The 21,471-nt window shown below is 41.6% G+C and overlaps 1 protein-coding gene and 1 pseudogene across 1 annotated transcript; both read left to right on the forward strand.

Annotated features, from left to right (window-relative positions):
* The first annotated feature begins 1,575 nt into the window (after positions 1–1,575).
* On the forward strand, positions 1,576–1,763 carry LOC138094173 (small nucleolar RNA U3; annotated as a pseudogene).
* An 8,708-nt stretch (positions 1,764–10,471) lies between these two features.
* Positions 10,472–21,208, forward strand: MRPL19 (mitochondrial ribosomal protein L19). Its single transcript, XM_068981670.1, has 6 exons — positions 10,472–10,574; positions 10,762–10,879; positions 14,160–14,278; positions 14,483–14,617; positions 20,366–20,547; positions 20,640–21,208. The coding sequence occupies exons 1-6, from the start codon at positions 10,472–10,474 to the stop codon at positions 20,859–20,861; spliced, it is 879 nt and encodes a 292-aa protein (XP_068837771.1). The 3' UTR covers positions 20,862–21,208.
* Positions 21,209–21,471: the final 263 nt, after the last annotated feature.

A 21,471-nucleotide genomic window follows, 5' to 3' on the forward strand; every position in this document is an offset into this window, starting at 1 on the left:
AATTATGATTTTAGACTAAAAGGCACTCCCTCTATTGTGGTGTTTACTCCCAGAAGCATCTCACTTAATCTTCTTAGTGAGTTTGAGTTTTAGCCAGAGACTATCAGGGGGTTTTCTGCTATTGCTCTCCTTCCCTGAGAAAATTAAACTGGACCAACTTCTGGGATGGAGATGGCTAAGGGAAAGTTCTGAAAATAAATAAATAAATAAAGGAAAATACACAGAAGAGAAAAACATCAATATCTCAAAATATTACTTTAATCTTGTGTTTTATTTTCTCAGAAGAGGGCTGTTGGAGGATGGAGGGAACAAAAAGTGCTCACCAAAGTGAGAGGGCATCTTGAGATTGAAAAATGAGGAAGGCAGCTCCATATAACCAATGGATCAGTTTATTATAGGGTAACACACTCACAGGGTGGATCAGGGTGGGATAATAGGAAAGCATTCGTGAATGCATTCCACACCAATTAGAAGCCATTGGGACTGTTTTATAGTTAACCTAGGGTATAAGAGTACAAGCTTGGAAATAAGATATGCATTCCTATGTCAAGATTTATGAATGAGTAACTAGTCTCATGGGTGCCAGAATTATGTCGGCAAAGGCCTTCATCATTGTTTGGATACTAACAGAACAAAGAAGTCAACTGGTCCTGTGCAGTGTGTGCTATGCTCAGTCACCTGATTATTAAACAATATGTATTAACTACAAAGCCCTTGATAACAGATAAGTAGTCTGCCACATAGTAGAGTCCTGAGTAGGGTCAGTGGAAGAACTGGAGGAACTCTATGGGCCCAGGATGGCATCAATTATACTAACAGCCATACAAAGACCCTATCTCTAGCTCAGATCATTTTATTGTGCTTAACACTCAAACTACCAACTCACCAACTTCACTTAGATATCTAAGAAGCACAATGATACAACATAATTATTACTGTTTTGAGCATTAAAAATCTCCATTGACACTTAATCCCTGACACAAAGCAGAATTTAAAATAACCTCAAATCTATACTTAAGTCAAATGTGGTTCATTCCAGTTGAGGTAGCATCAACTTGCTTGTATCATAATCACAGAGAAGAGCCCCACCAACTGGGGAGCTGGTTCTTGTATGTTAGAGTAGCTACAGAATTAGGGGCCTGTTATCAGTTGGATGATAATGGCTTCTGATTGGGTAGTTAAGTGAAGTAAAGAAGAAGTGAAGTCACTCAGTCATGTCTGACTCTTTGTGACCCCATGGACTGTAGCCTGCCAGGCTCCTCCATCCATGGGATTTTCCAGGCAAGAATACTGGAGTGGGTTGCCGTTAGTGGGGTGGTACTAATTAGGAGGTTTGTAGCTTAAGCTTTCTCTAAGAAATATTACTTAATGGATTCCAAAGTGCTCTGTTAAACTTGTAGAATGTAATTATAAGAAATACATTCTTCTGAAAATAAATACATAAACTAAAAAAAAATTTTTTTTAAGGAAATATATTCTTCTGAGGGACTGTTGGGTGAAGAGTGGGAGAAATCTCTCCATCAGTGAGACAGGAATAAACTTCCTAGTTTCAACAAAGGTAAAGGGCAGAGGCTTGAGACTACACTTTCAGAGACCATTTCTATTGAATGTTACCAGAGAAGTGTTTCAAAATAGTGTCAGGCTTCAAAAACCATGATGAGTTGTAGTCCTTTCTTCTGAGTGTGAAACTGGCCAGTAGAACCGCTTGGTGGGCCTAGTGTTTGCAGTTGATTGCTTTTCTCTGCATTGGAGAAGGAAATGGCAACCCACTCCAGTGTTCTTGCCTGGAGAATCCCAGGGACGGCGGAGCCTAGTGGGCTGCCATCTATGGGGTCGCACAGAGTCGGACACGACTGAAGCGACTTAGCAGCAGCAGCAGCAGCTCTTCTCTGCCTTTGGGAAGGATAAAAGGGAAAGAATGCTAGGTGAAGGGTTCCTTTCTGATGTAATTGCTTATGTTTTGTTCTTCATTCTCATGGTTTGCTTCCTTTCCTGAAGAAGAAAGGGAAGGGTTAATATCGGATATATTCTATTATTTTAATTTTTTGTATTGAGGGCGTGCATTGTAACAAAACTTTCAATAAAAAACTCTCAACAAGTTAAAAGTGGGAATTCCCTTGCAGTTCAGTGGTTAGGACTCTACACTTTCAAAAAACATTACAGGTTTAACTCCTTCATGACTACTCACCCTTTGCCAAATGTTACCAAATATTTCCTTTCCTTTATACGGCAAGTAGTTCTTTTAGCTCTGCTTATTTTTATATATATTGAGGATTCCCTGGTGGTTCAGTGCCTTGGACTCTGCACTTTCACTGCTGAGGGGCCAGATTCAATCCCTCGTCAGGGAACTAAGATCTCCCCACTACTATTTTGATTTTTCTTTCTTTCTTTCTCTTTTCTTTTTTTTTTTTGTGGGGAGATCTTAGTGCCAGGAATTCCCAGTATTGCCTTATTTTTGAACCTACATTTTCCTCATTGAATGCCCACATCTGTCCATATGTAAGTAAGTTTATAATCTATTTTGTAATGTCTTAAGATAGAACAAACCACAGTATATTTAGCCATTGATATATCACACTATACTTAACCATCAAGTTTCTTTCCACTCTTTGCTATAAGAAGCGTTTCTGCAATGAACATTCTTGTGTGTACATATGTGTGAATTTTCCTTGGGATAGATAAGATGTGTATTTACTGAGTCCAACTGTAGCTGGGTGGGTGGGTGGGAGAAAGGGGTGAGATGCGTCAAAGATCTCAGACTTTAGTTTTCAAAGCTAGATGTTTTGGGGGCTTATCTCTCTGGTGCAGCTCTTAAAAAGTGGGGTGCCCAATATAGGGTTCAAACCCTTCACTCTTCAGGGAGAAGCTCCAGGTTTTGAATTTCTTGTTGATTATGAGTTATAAACTGGGGATGGGGTTTATAATTAGACTGTCTGCCAACCTCTCCTACTCACTTCGATGTGGTTTTTCTTCTCATTTGCCAGTGTGTAGTTGTTACTTAATCAAGCTTTAGGTTTTTCCCAGAGGAAATTGTTCCACATGTAGCTATAGACTCAGTGTGTCTGTGGGAAGAGGTGAATTCAGGATCTTCCTATGTCACCATCAAACTGGAATCTTCAAATACCTTTAGGTTTATTCTATAATTTCATAATTTTTATATTAATTTCTTTAACCATCAGGAACATATTTCCATAATTGGTTAAGGATCTATCTCAATTTCCTTCTGTATGTATGGATACAATTTGTTGACTAGTTTACCTTCCTGAACTGATTTGAATAGCCACTTTTTTAATATATACTAAATTTCAATATATACAAAATTTCAAGGTCAAAAGAGGTATCTTGGCAAGAGTTGTGTGTCTGGTAGAAATTGGCATTTCCATGACACTTGGATCTTGCAAGTGAAAACAATCTCTGAGGATAATGCGTAGAGTAAGAAGAAAATCTGAAAGGCAAAGACAAAGAAGGACGAGGCATGGGGTAGAGATGCAGGGTCTGCTACATCTAAAACCCCTAGGGGGCACTGCATTCCTACCCTAGGATCCCCATCAAGGTTCCCACCTTTAGATTTGGCTCAGATCAGCCTTGATGGTTCCTGTGGCTCTATTTTGCCCTTGGTATTCTTGGGTCTCTGATCAGCATTAACTCCTTTCTATCACCACTTGTGGGAGGAGAGATTGGTTCTTACAACTAGACGGCACCATTGACATTTCATGCATGCAACTATTAGATGCTGGAACCATCTTGCACAAATGAACACCTATATTTCCCAAAATGCCAATAGCATCTCCCCTGAGAAACTCTGGAAGAGAGATCAGTAAGGAAGTTTTTGCAAATCTACTGAGGAAATAATGAAGAGCTGAGTCAGAGAAATGACAAAGAATTCAGGGGTAGAACAGATATAGGAATATTTACGCAGTAAAATCGACAAGAGTTGGTCTTGGATGGATGATCCAGGGTAAGCTAGATGGAAGTGTCAACCAGGATTCCCAAGGTTGTAGTTTGGGCAGTGGAGTGGTTCAGTATGTCATCCATCAAGACAGAACTACAGAGGCAAGAGCAGATCTGGATAGGTAAAGAATGATTAAGTCAATTTGGAACATGTTGAATTTGAGATCCCTGTGAGAGATTCTATGGGAATACCCAGCAACCCAGGAAACAAGTACAGAGAAAAATCCAATACAAAAGACTGAGAGGGAACAGCAGATTTGGAGCCACTCATGGCCTACATACCAGTAAGTATTAGCAGCATTCCCTGGTGGCTCAGATGGTAAAGAATCTGCCTGGAGTACAGGAGACCTGGGTTTGATCCCTGGGTTGGGAAGATCCTCTGGAGAAGGGAATGGCAACCTACTCCAGTATTCTTACCTGGAGAATTCTATGGACAGAGGAGCCTGGCAGGCAATAGTCTGTGAAGTGGCAAAGAGTCAGACACAACTGAGCGACCAACACTTTCACTTTCACTTAAATGTTTGGGCTTCCCTCGTGGCTCAGAAGGTAAAGAATCCACCTGCAATGTGGGAGTCCTGGGTTTGATCCATGGGTTGGGAAGATCCTCTGGAGAAGGGCATGGCAACCCACTCCAGTATTCTTGCCTGGAGAATCCACATGGACAGAGGAGCCTGGCAGGCTACAGTCCATGGGGTGAGAAAGAGACAGACACGATTGAGTGACTAAGCACAAACAGTGGGAAACATCCCACTAACATATACAGACCACTGTGTTACATGTGTTCGCAGCCAAGGCTGCCTGTGGCCTTAGTCTGGATGCTCTGCTGTGGATATCTGTTCTATTCCAAGCTTTTTTTGTGACTTGTTCTTGTTTGACAGTGTACTGAGGAAGAGGCAAGGGCTTAGAAGTGGACAGACTCTGTGAGGAAACTCTCACCATGTTCAAAGACAGAAGACGTTCACTCCATCACTGGGAAACCTGAAGGACTGTCCTTGAGAATTTGGGAAATGGAGGCCCCTGGGTGACCCCACCTGAGAGAGTAATTGCAATCCCAAATTAGCTGTCACTAACAGGAGTATTTTTGTGAGTTTCAAAAATATTATCACCCGAACTTTAAATGTGGTTCCAGTGGCTGCCCATACACCTTTCTCAATTTTAGACAGATCTAGTTTGTAGAACTACATTAACAATGAAGTTGCTGGGATATGTAAGTAAAGGGTAGATTTTCCTTGTTTATTTTTTTTCCCACATTAGGAAATGTAAGTAAGTATTGGGGTTTTCCCAGAGGCTCAGCGGTAAAGAATCCACCTGCAATGCAGGAGATGCAGGTCGATCCCTGGGTCAGGAAGATCCCCTGGAGGAGGCATGGCAACCGACCCCAGCATTCTTGCCCAGGGGATTCCATGGACAGAGGAGCCTGGCAGGCTACAGTCCACAGGGTGACAAAGGGTCAGACACGACTGAAGAGACTGCACACACACACACACACACACACACATACACAGAGTAAGTATTGTTTGAAGAGAATTTTCTGTGGGTCTCTTGAGCTCCTATGTGTCTCATTGCTGCTGCTGCTGCTGCTGCTAAGTCGCTTCAGTCGTGTCCGACTCTGTGCGACCCCATAGACAGCAGCCCACCAGGCTCCCCCATCCCTGGGATTCTCCAGGCAAGAACACTGGAGTGGGTTGCCATTTCCTTCTCCAGTGCATGAAAGTGAAAAGTGAAAGTGAAGTTGCTCAGTCATGTCCGACTCTTAGCGATCCCATGGACTGCAGCCTACCAGGCCTCTCCATCCATGGGATTTTCCAGGCAAGAGTACTGGAGTGGGGTGCCGTGGCCTTCTCCGGTGTCTCATTGGGTATGCCATTCAGACCATTTCTCAAGACTGAGTTTACATGAGCAACCTCAAGGGATAAAAGCGTGTCTCACCAGGACACAGGCTTGTTTACTGTTGCTATAAAAGCAAAGGATTTACTGAGTTCAGTGTTCCTCAGCTGTAAAGCAAACCCACTGCATGTGCCCCATCCGTGTCCATTGTGACTCCTGCGCAGAGTTTAGGGGCAAAGGAAACCCTTGCGAACATGCTGAAGCTCAGCATTCTTCTTGTGCCATGAGTAATAAAGTCTGTTGTCTCAGGAGTCCCATGTCTTTTACCACTGTTGAGGCAAAAACAACATATTCACTGTAAGCAGGGGAAAATCAAACCACAGTTCCTTCAAGTATGTGTTACCTCTGTGATAGCAAACTAATCGACATTATTATACAATTAGAAATAATTCTTTACTCCTGCAGGCCGCACGCTAAGTCTCTCCAGTCGTGTCCGACTCTTTGAGACCCCGTGGACTATAGCCCATCAGGCTCCTCTGTCCATGGGATTCTCCAGGCAAGAATACTGGAGAGTGAAGGAAAGTTACATGGCTCAAAATAGCCTGGAGTTAAAACTCCCCTCCAGGTCTTCCCCACCATTCTATGCAAAACAAAGTACTCTCTCACCCGAAGGAAAAAAAAATGGACATTAAGATTGACTACACCCAACTCCCAGCTGGTCCAGCCTCTGGCCAATCTCCAGAATTTCTTGCCCCAGCCGTTTAAGAGATAACTACTCTGAACAACCTTGGAGAAGAATAGGCCCCCTTAAGACAGTCGATTTCCACATATATGCCTATATATACTTAGTCTTTTCTTGGGTTTAGTGCAGCAGCTCACTAATCTAACTGCTGCCCCTTCTCACTTTATTAAAGGTGATCTGTTCCTGTAAAAGGCTGGTCTGGTTCTTTTCCTGAACCACGCCTTCTCTAACTCCCTTACCCTACACACAATACTGGAGTGGTTAGCCATTCCCTTCTCCAGGGGATCTTTCTGACCCAGGGATCAAACCTGGGTCTCCTGCATTGCAGGCAGATTCTTTACCATCTGATATTAGGGAAGCTCTCCTAATATAAGGGTGGACTGATTAGGTGGGAATACTTTCAGGAGCAGGAAGAGCTAGGTTTGGAGCAGGAAAAGCTCAGTTCCCGCTCCCCCTGCTCACCCCCCCCACCCACCCGCCGCCAACCCCGGAAGAGCTTAGAAGGGGATCAACCAAAATGTCGGGAAAATCTTTTGGTTTTACATTACAAAAGCCATGCAGGGTGGGATTTTGGACCGTGAAAGGACCATGGAAACCTGAACATAGGGAATCTCGCTTCACTTTTTTCATTCTGTGGCAATAAAGATCTAATTGCATAATGGTACTATAATTTAGAGACCCGTTTTCAGACCATTTTTCTCCGTTCCCCAACTTACAAAAAGGCCAGGCACTGCTACGGTAGAACTTAAGTTTCTCCTTTTTTAACCCTTCAATTTTAAAGAACTACCAGTTCTTAAGGATACACTCCAGAAGTGTTTCTTCTGGCTTGCAGAGGGATCCTCGCATGTTGAGTAACCTGAAACCAAGAACAAGACAGCACTCTTAGAATGGAATGTAGTGTCCCAGATACATTTACCGAAGACTTTAACCTGAAGGGGTTCAGGGTGTCCCCCAAATTCCCTTCAAACCTGATGGGGTTTCAAGAATCCTCTACTCTTCCATCGGTTTCTGACCAGACGTCCCTGGCCCCTGTGATACCCTGTGCAGGGTGCCCAACCCACTACAGCCAGAGAAGGGCTTTCTAGTGTAGACAGGTTTTCAGGACTTTTCTTAGAAGGGATTCCTTGTCTATAGAGCTTATGTTCTATGATAGGTCTTCCTGTGCTGGGGTGTATTCCTCAAGACTGAGCATCTACAAAGTTTATAATTTGGGCTTCTGGGTAGCAGCCGGTCCAATAGGCTATCTGTAACAGTGTGGAGGCTGCCAAGGCCTGGAGTGAAGGGGTCCAATAGATGCAAAGAGGACCCCTTGGAGAAATTAGAGTTGGGTGCTATGGAAGATGGCACATGGTTCAAGGCTTGAGGGCTGGGAGGCAGAGAATTCTCATAGTAGATTTCTGGACATAGAGTGAGATGAGAGACTAGACAGCAGAAGAACCCAAATCCTTTGCCCTGTCTTCCTCGCAGCTAAGGTAGAATTGAGACTCGTCTGACAATTTTGTCCGACACGGCACCAAGTGTGACAGTGTTGAGGATGCACTTTAGGAATGATATCTGGGAAATCATTCTGTAGAAGGGTGCGGAGATAAGAAGTGAGAAAGAGACCTTGCTGTGCGAGTGAGAGAGGAAGAGTGAGAGTGAGAGGGCAAGAGGAAGCGAGAGTCAGAGGCCCCTTGGATCCCTGCACAGTCAAAAATCACACTTCTACCATGTCCCAGAGGTCGGCGTCAGCTGTGTCACCCACGCATTACTTGAGTCTGCACTGCCTGGGGAATTCCCCGGCCACCCCCTATGTTGGGGGAGCCATAATGCTGTGAACTGACAGAGATGATGCCCTGCGGGTCTTGAAAGCAAAGGGGAGAGTGAGAGAAAGAAGGCAGGAGCAAAAGTCAGGGGCCTCAAGCCACAGTTGGGCAAGGCCAGCAATTTACCTTGACTTTCTGAATTCCCACATTTCAGCAGCAGATATGATCTTGGGTGGCCTCACTTGCAATGGCTTGGAGCAGGGCTTGGGTTCCCAGCCAGAGATTCAGGCTGGGTTGTGTCAGCGAAAGCACCAGATCCTAGCCACTAGACCAGTGGTCAGTGACAAGGGCCCTGGCCCTTCGGCTTTGCATAAAAGGAAAGTAGTGAAGCAAGTAAACTATTTATTAAGAGGAAAAGAGTTCAGTACACAAGGGCACATTCAGAGGGAGAGTCCCTGGGTTGCGCCCTCTGGCAGTTTAAATTACTTTTATGGGGTATTTCTTTTGGGTTTCGTTTGGCCGATCATTTTTATTTGCCTGGTTCACAGTTCATATTTGGTATGTCTCAGGATCCTCCCATGAGTATGCATGCATCTCTTAGCAAAGATGAATTTTACTAAAAATGCGTCTCAGTAGGGTACATCCCTTGACATAACACCCTTGTGGCCTCCAAGGAGCCTTTTCTGTGCATGTGTGGTCAGAAAAGAGAATTCTCTACTGGCTGAGAATGAGAAATATGTGATCTGGGCAGGGCCCAGCCTTCTCCTTTGCTGCTACTGCTAAATCGCTTCAGGCTGGTCCAACTCTGTGCGACCCCATAGATGGCAGCCCACCAGGCTCCCCCGTCCCTGGGATTCTCCAGGCAAGAACACTGGAGTGGGTTGCCATTTCCTTCTCCAATGCATGCATGCATGCTAAGTTGTTTCAGTCATGTCCGACTCTGTGCGACCCTATGGACAGTAGCCCACCAGGCTCCCCTATCCCTGGGATTCTCCAGGCAAGAACACTGGAGTGGGTTGCCATTTCTTTCTCCAATTCATGAAAGTGAAAGGTGAAAGTGAAGTCGCTCAGTCCTGCCCAACTCCTAGCGACCCCATGAACTGCAGCCCACCAGGCTCCTCTGTCCATGATTGTCCTGCTATTCTTAGAGTTTCAGTCTAAGGGGAATGAGTCTCTAATCCCTTTACCCTAGGGGGAACCATCTACCTCCTGCCTCAAGGTGCACCCAGTTTTCAGGGTAATATTGTGACTACCTACAGTTGTCCAGTCCAAACTCAAGTTTAGCTCCTTAGGGAAGTAATGCTCTGTGCAGTCTCAGACTTGTGCCACTCCTTCTGTCAACAACTATTTTCTTTTCGTTTCCTTGCATTCAACAAAGAGTGAGGACCAGCTAGATGCTGAGAGAAAATGGTGAGAAAAAGACAACCTCCACACCCTCAGGAGCCTGCAGTATAAGGGTGGAGTTAGGATCTAATCCAATAAATACACAAGTAATTAAAAATTAAGTTAATAATTAAAATTGTAAATGACATCAGTGTTGCTGAAGGAACGATGAGAGTCTATAATGAAAATTTTGACAAGCTGAAGTCTTGCCTGAGAAACGGAAGATAAATAATTGAGGATTCAAAGAGGAAGGAATGCTTTCTAGGCTGAGAGAACACCCCAGTGGACGGATATAACTTGGCACATTATGGAAAACTAGAGAAATATAGTTCAGTTTAGTCGCTCAGTCGTGTCCGACTCTTTGCGACCCCATGGACTTCAGCACGCCAGACCTCCCTGTTCATCACCAACTCCCGGAGTTTACTCAAATTGATGTCCATTGAGTCAGTGATGCCTTCCAACCAGCTCATCCTCTGTCGTCCCCTTCTCCTTCCGCTTTCAATCTTTCGCAGCGTCAGGGTCTTTTCAAATGAGTCAGCTCTTAGCATCATGTGGCCAAAGTATTGGAGTCTCAGATTCAACATAAGTCCTTCCAATGAATATTCAGGACTGATTTCCTTTAGGATGGACTGGTTGGATCTCCTTGCAGAGAAATACAGGGCACTTTCCCTGAGATAGTCAGGCCCTTGTGGGTAGTGGGGCTCGGGGAGGGTAGAGAAAGACTTGACTATTTTGTCCCTTAGAAGCTGCCATCTGACCGTAGGCGGCCGCTTCCTTGTCGCACTGATCACTGGGAGTTGTAGTCTCAACAGAGAGCGCAAGCATGGCGGCCTCCATCGCAAGGGGTTTCCAGGCTGCAAAGGGTCTGGGCCCGAGCTTTCGATCCTCCAGGGCTCTACTCCCTGTGTCAACCTCTGTCGCCAGCCGTAAGTGCAGCGGAGCTTGCTAGCCGAGGGCAGAAGGAGCTTCGGGTCAGGCTAGGGGAGAGGCGAGTCTGAAGTCAAGGGCTACCTGAGAGGAGCCTCTCGTGGGACCGGGAGTTGGGGGAGAGTGCGAGGTTTCAGGGGCTCTGGGCTGCGGGAAGCAGTTTTGACCTCTGTGGTGTGCCTGCAGGGGTCCTGGCGGGGCCCGGCCGGCGGCAGATCACTGGACCTTCTGAGCCTGGCGTGTTCCAGCCACCGCCGAAACCGGTTATAGTGGACAAGCGCGGCCCCCAGCGCCGGGAAAGCAGGTGAGGCCACCAGACCTGGAAGCGATTCTTGCGTTTTGGGGTCTGTGCGTTCTCAAACCTATAGTTGGTTCCGAAGTCTGAAGCGGGTCTTATCCTAGGATCTGGAACTCCCAGTATAAGAGCTTGTGTGCAGAATTCATGAATCTGGGAAGCACACCGAGCTCAGGTTTGTCTTCCTGCCTCTCGCAAGCCAGCACTTTCTGCAGTCATACTAGATCAGAACTTCAAGTAGAGATTCCCCAAGACTGGAAGCTCTTTGGCCTGTACCAAGAATTTTTCTGTGAAGTACGTCGTATTTTTCCTGTTGATGTTAAAGAACGGATCTTACTTCCCTAAGTGGAAATGAATTGGCCCAAACAACCTGTTGTAGTTTCCCAACTTATCGTATTTTAGTGTCCCTGCAAAAGCGATACAGTGGGAGAAATTTCCGCTAATTTGTGCCTGAAATTTGCTCTTTAAAACAGTGTGCTTAAAATCCTGGTTAAGGGACTTCCCTGGTGGTCCAGTGGCTAACACTGGGTGCTCCCAATGTAAAGGGCCTGGTTCGGATCCCTGGTGGGGGAACTAGATCCCACATGGCAACTAAAGATCCACAGGCTGCAAGATGGAAGATCCTGCCTGCAGCGATTAAGACCCAGCTGCTGCTGCTAAGTCGCCTCAGTCGTGTCCGACTCCGTGCGACCCCATAGACGGCAGCCCACCAGGCTCCCCCATCCCTGGGATTCTCTAGGCAAGAATACCAAACAATTAATTAAAAGTAATATTTTCTAAAAACCTGGTTCACTTAAGTGTACAGTGGTAACTTTGGAGTACATGTAAATTTAGATGATCTAGGATTTGCAGAAACTGTTTCTGTAAACTTGTGTAACAACCTTATTAAAAAGCAAATATTAGGGGGGAAAATTAGTGTCATTTAGGCTATATGAAGGGCTTCCCTAGTAGCTCAGATGGTAAAGCATCTGCCTGCAATGCAGAAATCTGGGTTCAATACCTCAGTTGGGAAGATTCCCTGAAGAAGGAAATGGCAACCCACTCCAGTATTCTTGCCTGGAGAATTCCATGGACAGAGGAGCATGGTATGGAGTCGCAAAAAGTCAGACAGGACTGAGCAACCAACACCCACAGGCTATATGAAAGAGTTCTATATTGTCGATTGGATTATCTCTGTGTGTGTATTTGTGTTTAACATTTTAAATATCCTGTGATTGTAAGTTGAAATAAACTTTAATTTATGGAACCAAGAGACTCAGAAAATATTTCTCTGTACTTTTTTTTAGGGTGGAAAAGGAATATTTCTCTTAAATGGCAACACAATATAATTCAGTTAAATGGGAATAACTACTTTGATAAATAATTTGACAAGATTTAGTAAATTTGAGGTTGTACCTTTCCACCTAGATAGTATACAATTTAAGGAAAGTAATATGTACTGAGAGGCATGTAATATGTACAAGAAGACATGTACAAAAATGAACACAAAAGTAATGTTTGTACTAAAAATTTAGAAGTAGCCTAGATATCCTTCAGGAGGTGAATGGCCAAATACATTCACATAATGCACTATTATACAGCAATGGAACATAAGTAAACTAGAGTTAACATGGTTGAACTTCACAAAAACGATGTGTAAAAAAGCAATCTGCAGATGAATTAACAAGTATTGTAGCATTTTAATATTGCCCATACATTCATACATATGTAAAGTTTAAAAAATGTACAGGGGAAATTCTTGGTTTTCACAGAGCAATCAAATCTGGTTTTCCAAATAGTGGTACAAGCTGACATTATGTGTCTCCTGATGTGACAGAATAAGAAGATCACATCATCACCTTGGTAATATTTTTACCAAAATGTTTAACCTCAGTCTAGGCATGTGGAAACAATAAACAAATCCAGAATCCAGCAGTGGTCTGTAATATGATAGGCTTTGACTCTTCAAAGAAAAAAATCATTACAAATTGCAGATATGGGAAGAGTACTAGTTTAAGACAATAAAAACCAGATATAATGTGTGAAGCTTGATTATAGTTTGAAATGGGCAACAGAAGCTATAAAAGACCTTTTTCAGGACCAATTAGGCACATTTAAATATGAACTATGTTAGATTATACTATTGAATTAATGCTGAAGTTCTTAGGTGTCATAAAGGTATTGTGATAAATGTAAAAAAATTCTTATCTTAGTGGAAGCCTTCTAAAGTATTGAAGGAATGAAATGCCTTACTATTTGACATTTTCAAATGGTTCAGGAAAAAATTATATATAAAGCAAATCTGGCAAAATGTTGGTAGTTGGTGAAATTACATGAAGTATATATGAGCGTTCATTGTATTACTATTTCATTTTTTTGGTAAGTTTGAAGCATTTTAAAGTAGGAAATTGAGGAAAAGGAAGAAATTCTTAGAAATAATCATCACCAAATTAATTATCCCATAGTAATTAACTGTGGAGCTTTCCTGGTGACTCAGTGGTAAAGAATCCACCTGCCGATGCAGGAGACACAGTTTTGATCCCTGGGTCAGGAAGATCCCCTGGAGAAGGAAATGGCGACCCACTCCAGTAGTCTTGCCTGGGAAATCCCATGGACAGAGTAGTCTGGTGGGCTACAGTCCATGGGATCACTGAAGAGTTAGACACAACTTAGCAACTAACACACAACAACAACAAAATTAACTGTGGGGGTAGGGAGGGGTACACTGGAGCTTCAACTGTATTGATAATTTATTTCTTGAGATGGGTGACGGGGATAGGTATGCTCATTATAATGTCATTTATACTCTTCTATAAATTAAATATTTTATAATTAGTTTAAAATCACTTTGAGAATAGGGAGATTATTTTTAAAGTAAGTTTGCAGTTGATGATTTATGTTTATATCTTTTCCAACATAATTTACTGTAACGTGAAAGCCTATGGGTTACAGACTTTGGAATCTGACAGATATGCCTACATTTAATGATATATTTATAGCTAATGTAATAATAAATCTGTTATTTACTGTCTCCAAGCTTCATTTTCTTCATCTGTGAAAAGGAGATGATGACACCAAAATCATGTTTAATAAAACTTAACACAATGCTTGGTGAGTACTCAGGAATTGTTAGCTATTTTTATGAGAATTGACAACAATTATAGAAATAGATGGACTCTTCTTATTTAGAGAAGAAAGAATAAAACATGTCGGCATCCTAATCTTTCACTATTTTTGGTAAAACAATGGTTTCTGCTTTAATGGTCTTTTAAGTTTGCTTTTAATTTATTTTACTTTATATTTTTCATAGGTTCTTGAGTCCTGAATTCATTCCTCCAAGGGGAAGAACAAATCCTCTGAAATTTCAAATAGAAAGAAAAGATATGTTAGAAAGGAGAAAAATACTCCACATTCCAGAGTTCTACGTTGGTCAGTAAGAGCTGGATGCTTTTATCTTTAGTGGTAGTAGGGTTAGTTTTCATGATGCATGAAATTGTTTTTCAAACAAGTTTTGCCCATATGAGGTACTTATTTCTAATATTAATACATTTTGGAAGTTTTGGAGTTATGTGGAAATGCTGTTGTTCGACTCTGCATCTCATGTAAAAGTTCACTTCTCCTTTGAATTTGTAGGAAGCATTCTTCGTGTTACTACTGCTGACCCATATGCCAATGGAAAAACCAGCCAGTTTCTGGGGATTTGCATCCAGAGATCGGGAAAAGGACTTGGAGCTACTTTTATCCTTAGGAATACTATTGAAGGACAAGGTAGGTTTCATTTCATTATTTTCATTTTCTGGAAAATGTTATCTCAGGAGTCTTTTCTGTTTTCTTCATTCTGGAATAAGACATCTGGAACCTGAAAGTGAAAGAGAACTCTGAGGGATGACATGGAGCCTGTGGCCTAAAAACATGAGAACTGAGGTTGCTTCCAAAGGCTTCTTTTGTTACAGAGACAACAGCCATTAGAAGTGGACTTTCCAAATCATAGCAGCATCAAAAGATGAGACAAGTGACTATAAAACAGTGCAGGGACATTTATTTTTTGGACCAAATAACCCTTAAAAACATTAAGACAAACATAATAATGTCCTTATAAGTTACTTTCCCCTGAAATGAATGGCCCCCATTTTGCTTTATATTACAACAGTCACCACAATTAATAAGAACTGGAGGAGTTTTTTTAAAGGCAAAATTATTTTTGCTATGCCAATAAGATAGGGGAATATGTGGTAAAATTCTAGAAAAATTATGACTCAAAATGGCAGGAACATGGATGGACTTGGAGAGTATTGAAAGTGTGAAAGTGTTAATCCCTCAGTCTTGTCTGACTCTTTGTGATCCCCTGGACTTCAGCCCTCCAGGCTCCTCTGTCCATGGAATTCTCCAGGCCAGAATACTGAAGTGGGTTGACATTTTCTCCTCCAAAGAATCTTCCCAACCCAGGAATTGAACCCAGGTTTCCTCCCTTGCAGGCAGATTCTTTATTGTCTGAACCATCAGGGAAGTCCTATTTCACTAAGTGAAATAAGTCAGATAGAGAAGGACAAGTTATCATTTCTATGTGAAATCTAAAAACTACAGCTAGTGAATATAACAAAAAAGAAGCAAACTCACAGATACAGAGAACAAACCAGTGGTAGCTAGTGGGTAGAGAAAAAGGGGAAGGGCAATATAGGGATGGCAGATTTAAGAAGTACAAACTACTATGTATAAAATAAGCTACAAGATATGTTGTACAACATGGTAAATATGGTTAATATTATACTGGTTTGAGCAAACTCTGGGAAATGGTGAAGGACAGGGAAGCCTGGCATGCTCCAGTCCATGGGCCTGCAAAGAGTCAGACACGACTTAGCAACTGAGCAACAACAGCAACACTGTACAGTAACTACAAATGGAGTATAACTTTTAAAAGTTGTGAATGACTTTATTATACACATATAACTTCCATAACATTGTACAGCTACTATACTTCAATAAAATAAACAGGAATAAAACTAAAAAAGTTTTTTTTTAAAGAAATAAAAGGCAAAAAAAAAATGGTAAGAACAGTAAACTTTTCATACTTAAAGTTGTATGCTTCATGGTCCCCAGCAGGGAAGTACTATATTGAAAGAAATTGAACATGTGAAAATGGTTTGTCTCCCTTATCCTATGGTGCTGTGCATGTAGGACCTCAGCAGAAATGATCATAGAAACTTGTGACTCTAATCACGTTGTGTACTTGGAGAAATGTTATCATAGAAAGACACGAGCAAAGGTGTGATAGACCTCAGTAGATTTTTTTTTTTTTTTTTTTGTAAAATTGTGATAATAGTTTCTATCTCCCAGTAGTTTGTTGTTCAGTCACTAAGTCATGCTGCCTCTTTGCAACCCCATGGACTGCGGCATGCCAGGCTTCCCTGTCCCTCACTATCTCTGGGAGTTTACTCAAACTCATGTCCATGAGTCAGTGATGCCATCCAACCATCTGTCTCTGGCACCCACTTCTGCCCTCATTCTTTCCCAGCACCAGGGTCTTTTTCAGTGAGTCAGCTCTTCCCATAAGGTGGCCAAAATATCGGAGCTTCAGATTCACCATCAGTCCTTCCAATGAATATACAGGGTTGATTTCCTTTAGGATTGACTGGTTTGATCTCCTTGCTATCCAAGGGACTTTCAAGAGTCTTCTCCAGCACCACAGTCTGAAAGCATCAATTCTTCAGCGCTCACCCTTCTTTATGGTCCAACTCACACATCTGTACATGACGACTGGGAAAACCATAGCTTTTACTATATGGACTTTTGTCAGCAAAGTGCTATCTCTGCTTTTTAATAGGCTTTCTAGATTTGTCATAGCTTTCCTTCCAAGGAGCAAGCATCTAACTTCATGACTGCAGTCACTGTCCACAGTGATTTTGGAGCCCAAGAAAATAAAATCTGCCACTGTTTCCATTTTTTCCCCATCTATTTATCATGAAGTGATGAGACTGGTCACCATGATCTTAATTGTTTGAATGTTGAGGTATGTTTGTTTGTTTGTTTCCAATTTATTTTATTTATTTGGCTGCACTGGGTCTTAGTTGTGGCATGTGGAATCTAGCTCCCTGACCAGGGACCAACTGGGACCCCCTTCTTTGGGAGTTCAGAGTCTTAGCCACTGGACCACCAGGCATGCATGCTGAGTAGCTTCAGTCATGTCTTTGCAACCCTATGAACTGTAGCCTGTTAGGTCCTCTGTCCATAGGATTCTCCAGGCAAGAATACTGGAGTGGGTTGCTGTACCCCCATCCAAGGGATCTTCCTGACCCAGGGATCAAACCTGGATCTCTTGCATTGCAGGCAGATTATTTACCACTGAGCCACATGGGAAGCTCTCCTGGGCCACCAGGGAAGTCCTAAATGCAGAGTTTGAAGTCAGCTATTTCAGTATCCTCTTTTCATTCTCAAGAGGCTCTTTAGTTCCTCTTCACTTTCTACGATGAGGATGGTGTCATCTGCATATCTGAGGTTGTTGATATTTCTCCCGACAGTCTTGATTCCAGCTTGTGTTTCATCCAGCCTGGCATTTCACATGATGTACTCTGCATATAAGTTAAATAAGCAGGATAACAATATACAGCCTTGACATACTCCTTTCCCAATTTGGAACCAGTTCATTGTTCTATATCTGGTTCTAACTGTTACTTCTTAACCTGCATACAGGTTTCACAAGAGGCAGGTCAGGTGGTCTGGTATTCCCATCTCTTTCAGAATTTTCCAGTTTATTGTGATCCACACAATCAAAGGCTTTAGCTTAGTCAGTGAAGCAGAAGTAGATGTTTTCCTGGAATTCTCTTGCTTTTTTCTATGACTCAGTGGATGTTGGCAATTTGATCTCTGGTTCCTCTGCCTTTTTAAAATCCAGCTTGTACATCTAGAGGTTCTTGGTTCAGGTACTATTGAAGCCTAGCTTGAAGGATTTTGAGCATTACCTTGCTAGCATGTGAAATGAGCACGGTTGTACAGTAGTTTGAACATCCTTTGGCACTGCCCTTGGAATTGGAATGAAAATTGACTTTTTTCAATTCTGTATCCATTGCTGAGTTTTCCAAATTTGCTGGCATATTGAATGCAGCACTTTAACAGCATCATCTCTTAAGATTGCAATGGCTCATCTGGAGTTCCATCACCTCCACTAGCTTTGTTCATCATAATGCTTCCTAAGGCCCATTTGGCTTCACACTCCAGGATGTCAGGCTCAAGGTGAGTGACCACACCATCATGGTTATCTGGGTCATGAAAATCTTTTTGTACAGTTAGTTCTGTGTATTCTTGCCACCTCTTCTTAATCGCTTCTGCTTCTTTTATGGTCCTTGCCATTTCCGTTCTTTATTGTGCCCGTTTTTGTATGGAATATTTCCCTGTCACCCTAGTCCTTCCCATCCTATTGTTTTTGCCTGTTTCTTTGCGTTGTTCACTTAAGAAGGCTTTCTTATCTCCTTGCTATTCTGTGGAACTCTGCATTGAGTTCCCTTTCTGTTTTGCCTTTTGCTTCTCTTCTTTTCTCATTTGTAAGGCCTACTCAGACAACCATTTTGTCTTTTTTAATTCTCTGGGATAGTTTTGGTCACTACCTCCATCCATAGTTCTTCAGGCACTCTGTCCATCAGATCTACCTCCCTGGGTTGTGGTCAGTTAATTTTCATGTTGTGTGTGAAGTACCTGACACAGAATTCTCAAAAGTATTAGCTCTGTCTTGCCATTTTCTACTATCAACATTTTGACTGTGACTTGCTTGTACCTTCCACATTGATACTTCCTACTTTGATGATTCTTCCTACTTTGATGATTCTTCCTAGTCCCTTGCCTTTAAATACCATTCATGTGGTATTAATTCCCAGATTTATGTTGATGACTGACCCTTTCCTTATTCCAGATACTCACATGCAGTTACCTGTTTGACATCTCCATTTGGGTACCTTGTTAAAGCAAGTTCAAAACAGAACTCCATTTCCTTCATAATGTGTTCTTTTCACAGGTTTGTTTTTTTGTTTTTTCTATTTCCATAAGTTGTATTACTCCATACCCATTTACTTAAACCCAAAACTTAGGAGCTTTTTGAGTTGTTCATTTTCACACATCCAGTCAGCAAGTTTTCATGGCTTAATCTCCAGAAACTTTATCCCCGCTTTGTCTGTGTCTCCACCTCCACTGCTGCCTCTCTTGTCCTTGCCACCATCATCTCCTGCCTGCAGCTGTGCAGTACCCTTGGCTTACCTTCCTGATGCACCAAGTTACTATACTTGAGCCAAATGGACCTTTTTTGGTTTTTCCAACATGGTAGGTTTGTTAAGACCCCAGAGCCTTTGTATTTGCTGTTCTTTCTGCCTGGAGCATTCTTGGCCCTTTGTAGTATCAGTTGAAATGCTATGTTTTCAAAGAAGCTTTTCCTGACGATACTGTTTAAAGTTGCTCCTGGGAATTCCCTGGTGGTCCAGGTGTTAGTACTTGATGCTTTGCTGTCAATCCCTGGTTTGGGAACTAAGATCCCACAAGCTGCATGGTTCAGGATAAATAAAGTTGCTCCTCTCTCAGTCACAATGTAATCACCCTGTGTTGTCTTCACTATATGAAATTACCTTGCTGTTTTTTAAATTTATTGTTTGCCATCTCTTTATTGTTGTCATCTACCAACTCAATGGACATGGGTTTGGGTAGACTCCGGCAGTTGGTGATGGATAGAGAGGCCTGGCGTGCTGCGGTTCATGGGGTCGCAGAGAGTCGGACATGACTGAGTGACTGAACTGAATTAGAACATAAGCTTTATGAGAAGAGAAGGGTTTTACCCATTTTGATTTTGCTGTAGGCACAGCTCCTAAATCAGTGCCTATAACAGAATAGATGTAGAGTGAAACTTGATTAAATCCTGATATTAACACTAGATGTTAATGTTGATCCTATGTTTTACTATCTATATTTCTCTTGGGTCAGAATACACTTCCCTTTAAATGTTCCTGATACAGATTATATATATTAACCTTTTATATCAGCATCTTGGAAACACTCAAAGCTGTTCCTCCTATAGAGGGCACAGAATATTTACAAACCTAGGCCATCTTACGAGGACTTCTGAATCAAAATTAGAACTTAAAAATTATACTTACTCTTTTGAATCATTAATTCTGTTGCTTTAAATGTAGAAGATCCAGTTTTATTAAAGTAATTGGGAAATAAACAAGAATATGAGTGAAGAATTTATTCAGACTTCCAACTAATACTGGCAAAATCAAAGAGATAAATGGCTCATTATATTTATAGAAGACATTTTTCTTCAGACTTTATCATTCTAACTCAGGTTTTCTCATTTTTTTAATCTAGTGGATTTATTTCTATTTCTTTCAATAATATTCATTTTAAAGGTTACAAATTTATATCACATTTCCTACATGTAAAAACCCTGAGCTAATTCCTTCGTGAAATTGTCTTTATTGTAGTATGAGGTATATGCAGGAATCTGAATTTAGATTGTAAGAATATGTTTTCTCTTTTTAGGTGTTGAGATTTGCTTTGAACTTTATAATCCTCGAATCCAGGAGATCCAAGTTGTCAAATTAGAGAAACGGCTCGACGATAGTTTGCTATACTTGCGAGATGCCCTTCCTGAATACAGCACTTTTGATATGAACATGAAGCCAGTAGCACAAGAACCTAACCAAGAAGTTCCTATTAATCAGGTATAAGTTGTACATTTGGAACTAGAAGTTCAAGAAGAGCTTTTCTTGGCAATTATCAGCCTAATTTGTTCCTTTTCGTATATTTTCCTTAGCTAAAAGTAAAAATGAAGCCAAAACCCTGGTCCAAACGCTGGGAACGTCCAAAATTTAATGTTAAAGGGATCAGATTTGACCTTTATTTAACCGAAGAGCAAATGAAAGAAGCCCAGAAGTGGAGTCAGCCATGGCTTGAGTTTGATATGATGAGGGAATATGACACGTCAAAGATCGAAGCTGCAATATGGAATGAAATTGAAGCATCGAAAAATTCCTGATCTGAGAATGGGTTTGGTTACTGGCAGAGGATATACTGACTCTCAGAGGATTTATTTAGAAACCAATTTAATCTCATATATAAAGACATAGTCATTAAATCAATTAAGCGTTATTTTATGAATTCTGTTTAAAAAGTCATCACACCGGTTTATTGTTTTAAAAAGAAAAATGTACTTGCCAAGTGGTCTGATGTCCATTCTTTTAATGAAAGCAAAGCTATAATAGCATAAAACCGTTACTGGAATGCTCTTCATTGAGCTTGGGATCTGAACAAGGAAGTCGGTGGGATGATTTTTTGAAGTTGTGAAATAAATTATAAATACAAAAAAGTGTATGATTGAAAGAGTAATAATAAAATGAGCATTCATATACCCACCACCAGATTAAGAAGTAGAACATTTGTAATATCGAAGGAGGTTAGGAAATAGAGCATTTAGTAGAATCTAAGAAGACTCTTGTGTGTCTGTAATTGCATCTGTCCCCTCTCCCACATGTAGGCAGTATCCCAACTTTGTGTTAATCATTCCCTTGCATTTCTTTTAGCTTATTACATAACATACATTCTTAAACAGTACATTTACTTTTGAAAAATCTGTTTGCAGGTGTAAA

This window comes from Capricornis sumatraensis, chromosome 1 (genome assembly GCF_032405125.1).
Source record: "Capricornis sumatraensis isolate serow.1 chromosome 1, serow.2, whole genome shotgun sequence".
Classification (NCBI taxonomy): Eukaryota; Metazoa; Chordata; class Mammalia; order Artiodactyla; family Bovidae; genus Capricornis; species Capricornis sumatraensis.